This window comes from Lupinus angustifolius, chromosome LG18, assembly GCF_001865875.1.
Source record: "Lupinus angustifolius cultivar Tanjil chromosome LG18, LupAngTanjil_v1.0, whole genome shotgun sequence".
NCBI classification, from domain to species: domain Eukaryota; kingdom Viridiplantae; phylum Streptophyta; class Magnoliopsida; order Fabales; family Fabaceae; genus Lupinus; species Lupinus angustifolius.
In genome coordinates, this window is record NC_032026.1 from 1,699,273 (window position 1) to 1,705,167 (window position 5,895).

Here is a 5,895-nt window from a genome sequence, read left to right on the forward strand (position 1 = left end):
TTAACTAAAAAGAATACATCATTCACGAATAATCAATATCCTCTATACGATTTTAATTTTACTGGTAGAGATTCTACTTAATCAGCAAGTCTAATTTCTTCAATGTCAAACACTCCCAAAAAACGTCTATCGGTATTGTAACATGTTCAAAAACAATGATCGTGTTAACCAGTGCATCTAACAAATATTGTTTAATAAATATAAAAATGAAACTTAATATTAGAAAACTAAGTAGCATTTCTCAATATTTTTTTGGTTTCCCACATGTATCTCGCACTGGAGGCTATCCTGTCCGAGCCGAGAACATCCTTAGGTGCGTAGAGCTAACTCTCCCAGCGGGTATTTTTTCTATCCACAAGACTCGAACCCGAGACTTTGCTTAAGGGACCAAGCAAACATAAAGTGTTAAAATCCCATTTTTAAAAAAACAGTTAAAGTGATTTGTATCTCAAACGTTTAACTATATATCATTTTACACATAAACCCCTCATCAAGTAATGTTTGGTCAACTAGTTTTACTCCTGTAGTTGTCTCTTCAACCTGCTAACTTTTTTGGTAAATTGTGCCAAACAGCCAACATTAATGAATATGTGAAAATCTCGAATTCCCACTTTTATAAAAATAACAAATTTACCGATTGGTCAGTGGTGTAAGAGTCTGGATCTTAGAATGACCAAAAAAATCAATAGTTTGATTAATAAAATGAATACTTATTGGAAAAGACAATCACATACCTCAAAAGAGATTAGTTCTTTACCTATAAGGTGAGAAAATACCCTTGATAATACAAAGGGATAGCATATTTTTAGAAATAATTCTCATGCCAACCTCTTTCTTCCACCTTATTTTCAATCAATATATTTTAGAAGAATCAATCATGGGAAAATATTTTATATGCAAAACAATTGCGGCCGGAGAGGCAAGTTCTTGGTTTTCCACTTGTACTTAAGGTAAAAGTGTGATATTCTTGTATTATAAGTAAAATAAGTTATATCATTTAATTTTTTTATGTTGCTTTTTAGGTACTTGATGAAGAGGATCCTAACCCATTTTATATAGTCAAGCACTCAAGCCATCATAGCAACAGAATAATGAATGATAGAGTAATTACAGCCAAACTCATCATCAAAATGAATGGTAGGACAAGAATTTTTCCAAATGCAGAGCATGTATTCAATTCATGACTTCAAAATAAAACACAAACAAAACATTCATAGCATATATGACTTTTCATAGGTACATGTACACAACATAATAAAACAAGATACTTCCTCCATAATGTTCTACTAGTGGAACTAACTCACGGCCAAGTGCACAAAGCTTTAACCTAATGCGGTATAAGGAAGGTAGATGTACATAGCCCCTCATAAGTTAAGAAGCAAGCAACCTTATCGCTACACCGAAGGGTTTTAACTGATGATGGACCCAAAATTAACATGATATAGATAAAACCCAAACTACAACATACCTGTCAGCACTTCAATTTTTCGTTTTATCGACCAAAAAAACAAATTACAACACTAGGGGTTTGAACTAATAATGGATCAGAAATTAACAGGACATAGAGAAAACCCAAACTACAACATACTTGTCAGCACTTCAATCTTTCTTTTTATCTTTTGAAGGCCCTATGGGAATCTTGCTCAAAACCTTGGCATCGAACTCTGCATATTGCTTCTTAATCACAACAGTTGCTTTCTCAGCAAAAGAGTCCACCTGATCTTCGTATTTCTCATAAAGCACAGGTACGGTGTGAAGCAAAACAAATGCTGTTTCAAAAATTAAAGAAACATATGAATCAATCAATCACATTATAAACAAATCACAATAATAATTAAACTTTCAAGGCAGTGAATGTCAATGGATAAGGAGGTATTTCATTACCCATGTAGAATAAAGTCAAGAAGTTTGCATAGCTCCCCAGAATTGAGAAAACCCATAATCCGGCAATCACCTAATTAATCACAAAACATGAAACCATACTTAATCACTGGCAGTAAACCCCACATACTACTGAGTCATTGCCAATTTCTGAGTGAATGGAGCAAGTGCAAGAAATGACTACAAAACAATGCATGATAAAAGGAAATCAACATACTGAGAGAAACTTCTTGAGATCCCTTCCTAATGCAATTTCTCTCAATACAGAAAACGCCTGATTGATCTCAAGTCTAAGAGCAGAGGCAAACTGCAAAACAGGTTCCTCTGGAATGTGTACTTGTGGGATCTTAGGTGTACTCCTTGTCAAAATAAAAAAACAAGTAATTTAATCAACTAATTGTAAGGGCAGAGTATCACTAATCTGAATCAAACACAGTATTAGCACTTTACTTGTTGATAAAAGCGGAAGCATTGGACCACAAGAACAATACTGCCAGCGCAAATATCAGGAGGTGGCAAACCAAAGTAAGGAGGTGGTATTCAAGCAATTCAAACAGAACCCATATAGCTGTCGCGACTCCAAGCACAGCTACTGATATCTTCTTATTTCTCCAAAGAAACACATCAGCCGCTGTTGCATCGCAAGCAAATCAATGTATAGAACAAACACATCAGGCAAAACAACAACAAAATATCAGATAACTCAACGCAATGTGGCACCAACACTTCAACATGGTATTCCTAGCAATAATTATCACTGCGGACACTTTTGTATTTCTTAAGATATTTTTCATCTTTATATCTTTCAATCACTTTATAAACTCAAATCGATGCATTAACATATCTGTCCATCCTAGCTCTAATTCATGTAATCATCAGTTGAAATTAAGATTTCGATTAATGGTATTAAGAGGGAATTCACGAAGATTAATCACAGTCAAACTCTGTCATTAATGTTTATCTTAAACAATTTAATTGCAGTTAAGATGCAAACTTTATCCGGAAGATTAATCATAGTTAACAATTTAATTGCAATAAAAATAGAAACTTTATAGAAACGAAATTTAAGCTATGGTTTCAACTAGAATACTCATCTTCTAACAGTGTAGATCTAGATCCAAATGATACACTCACTTAATTTAATTTTTTTTAAAATAGCACACCAAAAAAAAATTAAACTCCAATCAAAACAACACAAACTTGCATAGAACAAAATCTGATCTTAAAACTCATAAACCCTAGACCCACACTATAAATTATAAACACTACTCAATCACTAGAGAGGGACCAACAAATTTCAATTTATATATACAAAATTAAAATCGAACAAATAACAATAGATTATTCAAATTTAAATTACAACAAACAATTAAATAATTAATAATAAAAGAATAGATAAAAAAGGAATCGTATACGTTTTCCACCACCAAGGACATGATGAACTGGCTTTTCCCTTCCGAAAATCCTGAAAACCTTGGATTTGATGGAAGAAGGAGAAGAAGAACTGGTTTTCTTCTCGTTATCTGAATCTGAAGAAGAAGATGAATCGTGGTTATGGATTTTCCCTGAAATCTTCTCCAACAACGATTCATCCTTCAATTCATCGTGTTCATGATGATCTGTCATTGTTCTAGTTCTCTCTAACTCAGAATCTCAAGTTCAAAATCGCAGATGAACGAAAAATCGAAAACCCTAAATCCCCGTTTCGAAACGTCTATAAGGAATAAGAAACTCCTTCGTTTTGAAGTGTTGAAGGCAAAAGTAACATCTAAATAGCTAACAAAATAATCTTTGTGTTTTCGGAAAAGTTAAAGATAAATAAACTACTTCATTTACCAAACAAGTCATAGAATTTTGAATGACATTCTATTTTTTTTTTTATTATTAGTAAGAAATAAGAAATAAAATGGTACAACTTAATATGATTCACTAATTAAGTAATAATAGTTTCAATTTTAATATTAAGATTAGATTACTCATTTCATAATTATGCAAGACTAATATGATTATATTTAAATTATATATTTTCAAATATTTATACTAATATACAGAGGAAAAACATAAAATAACTACTCATGTTGAATGTAATATTTTATATTTCCCTATTTTATCTTTTATAACTTCTATTTCATATATCTATACTAATAATAAACATAAATAATTATCTATAGAGTATTTTATGTTTTCCTATTTTAACTTTTATAACTTCAAATAATAACCACTGTCATGCCATAATTTTTATATTCCAAATTTATCATTTGTAATTTTTCTCATTGATAACTAATATAAACTTTCAATACTATTTCAATTGGTTTCATTTTTTATATTGATATCATTAATCTTCCATAAACTTTCTTATATATATTTCTACTCTCCATTAACTTCATATATTGCATTTTTATATTTAAATTGTTTCTTTATTAAATAGTATAACATGAAGATGACACATGATATATTAGAAAAAATACGAATGCAGGTTGATCGGCACTAATGATGGCAAAAAAAAACCCGACATGTGGATACTCACAGAAATACTCGCAACTGGTACCAACAATAATAGCTTATGGGCGGAACGAGTTTTGTGATATCTGCCCCACGGGTACCCACAAATTTCTATATTTAGTTTTTAGTTAAATTTTTATATATATTTATTATTATTTTAATATTATATATCACTAGTAGTGAAAGACATTTTGTGCCTACCGATCCATATTCTAATTTTATAATGTCAAATATTGAAATTTTATATATTTTATTTTGAAGATTTAAAATATATATTTTGTATTGAATGCATTTTATATTGTATTTTTATTGGGTGTACTATAATTAGAATTTTTTATTTTATTATAACTAGCGTGTTGACATGCACTGTCGTGCCTGTCAACCCGCTTTCCTATCGTTTATAATGTATAGTTTGTATTTTATAAATTCAAATATAATTTTTTGCGCTAAATTTATGGTTGAATTTATTCAATTGGTCTAATATTCAATTTTTAAATACACTTTTAAAATAAGAAGATAATAAAGATAAAATAAGAAAATAATATTATATGGTTTTTTTGGTAGAAATAAAAAGATATTGAGGGCAAAATAGGAAAACAAAAATTACACCATGATGGATGGTTATTTTGTGTTTTCCCTTTATTAATAGTATAGATGTTTAACTTATGGGAGAGAATGTTAATACGTTAGTGGTAGTTATATATGATTATATAGTTTATTTTATAGAAATTAAAAAGTGTTAAGGGCAAAATAGGGAAGTAAAATTACACATTGGTAGTAGTTGTTTCAAGTTTTGACTTTATATATAACTAGTGTGTACAGGCACTTCGTGCCTGCCGGTGAATATTGTGTGATACTACATATTCAATTTTTATATATTTCATTTTTTTGAATTAAAATGTATTTGTTGTGTTTGGTGTACTTTATATTATATTTTTTTGTGTGTTTATGATAATGTTTAATTTAAGGTGAGATATGTGGTTAATTAATGTATTGGTGGTAGTTGTTTAGGATTATATAGTTTTTTGTAAAAATTAAATAATATTAAGGGCAATATAGGAAATGAAAATTACATCATGAATGAAGTTATTTCAAGTTTTGACTTTATATATAGTATAGATATAGATATGGGTTATATATAGTATAAATATACTTTATTATTATTACATAATAAATTACACACATTTGACTATGATAAATAATTTGATCATATAAATATCATAATACTCACATAACAATTATTTTTACATATTGATTATTACAAATTATAAAAATATATAATTAAAATTAAAAATACATTGGGTACCGCAAATACACACTACGCGCACTCGGATACCCATAAATATTGCAAGTTTGGACACGAAAAATACTACTCGCGCCCGCCCACATCCAGTGCCATTCCTAATTGGCACGGAGTGCCGACCACCATACTAGTTAATTATAAACTTATAACTTAATCAAGTAACCATCAAAGCTTTGATTTAGGAATATAAAATCTTACTAACTAGTCAA

The 5,895-nt window shown here is 29.7% G+C and overlaps 1 protein-coding gene across 1 annotated transcript; it reads right to left on the minus strand.

Annotated features, from left to right (window-relative positions):
• Positions 1,189–3,633, minus strand: LOC109333479 (reticulon-like protein B2). Its single transcript, XM_019568981.1, has 6 exons — positions 3,297–3,633; positions 2,332–2,512; positions 2,099–2,240; positions 1,885–1,954; positions 1,589–1,769; positions 1,189–1,468 (listed from the first exon to the last, which is right to left on the minus strand). Exons 1-5 carry the CDS (start codon positions 3,505–3,507, stop codon positions 1,600–1,602), a joined length of 774 nt encoding a protein of 257 aa, XP_019424526.1. The 5' UTR covers positions 3,508–3,633; the 3' UTR covers positions 1,189–1,468; positions 1,589–1,599.

Excerpts from the sequence above, each read along its gene's own strand:
- LOC109333479 (XM_019568981.1), bottom strand. The coding sequence starts at position 3,507 with ATGACAGATCATCATGAACACGATGAATTGAAGGATGAATCGTTGTTG. Across the intron at positions 1,955-2,098 it reads ATCTCAAGAAGTTTCTCTCA|GTGATTGCCGGATTATGGGT; the intron begins GTATGTTGATTT and ends GTGATTAATTAG. Across the intron at positions 1,770-1,884 it reads CTTGACTTTATTCTACATGG|CATTTGTTTTGCTTCACACC; the intron begins GTAATGAAATAC and ends TTTTTGAAACAG.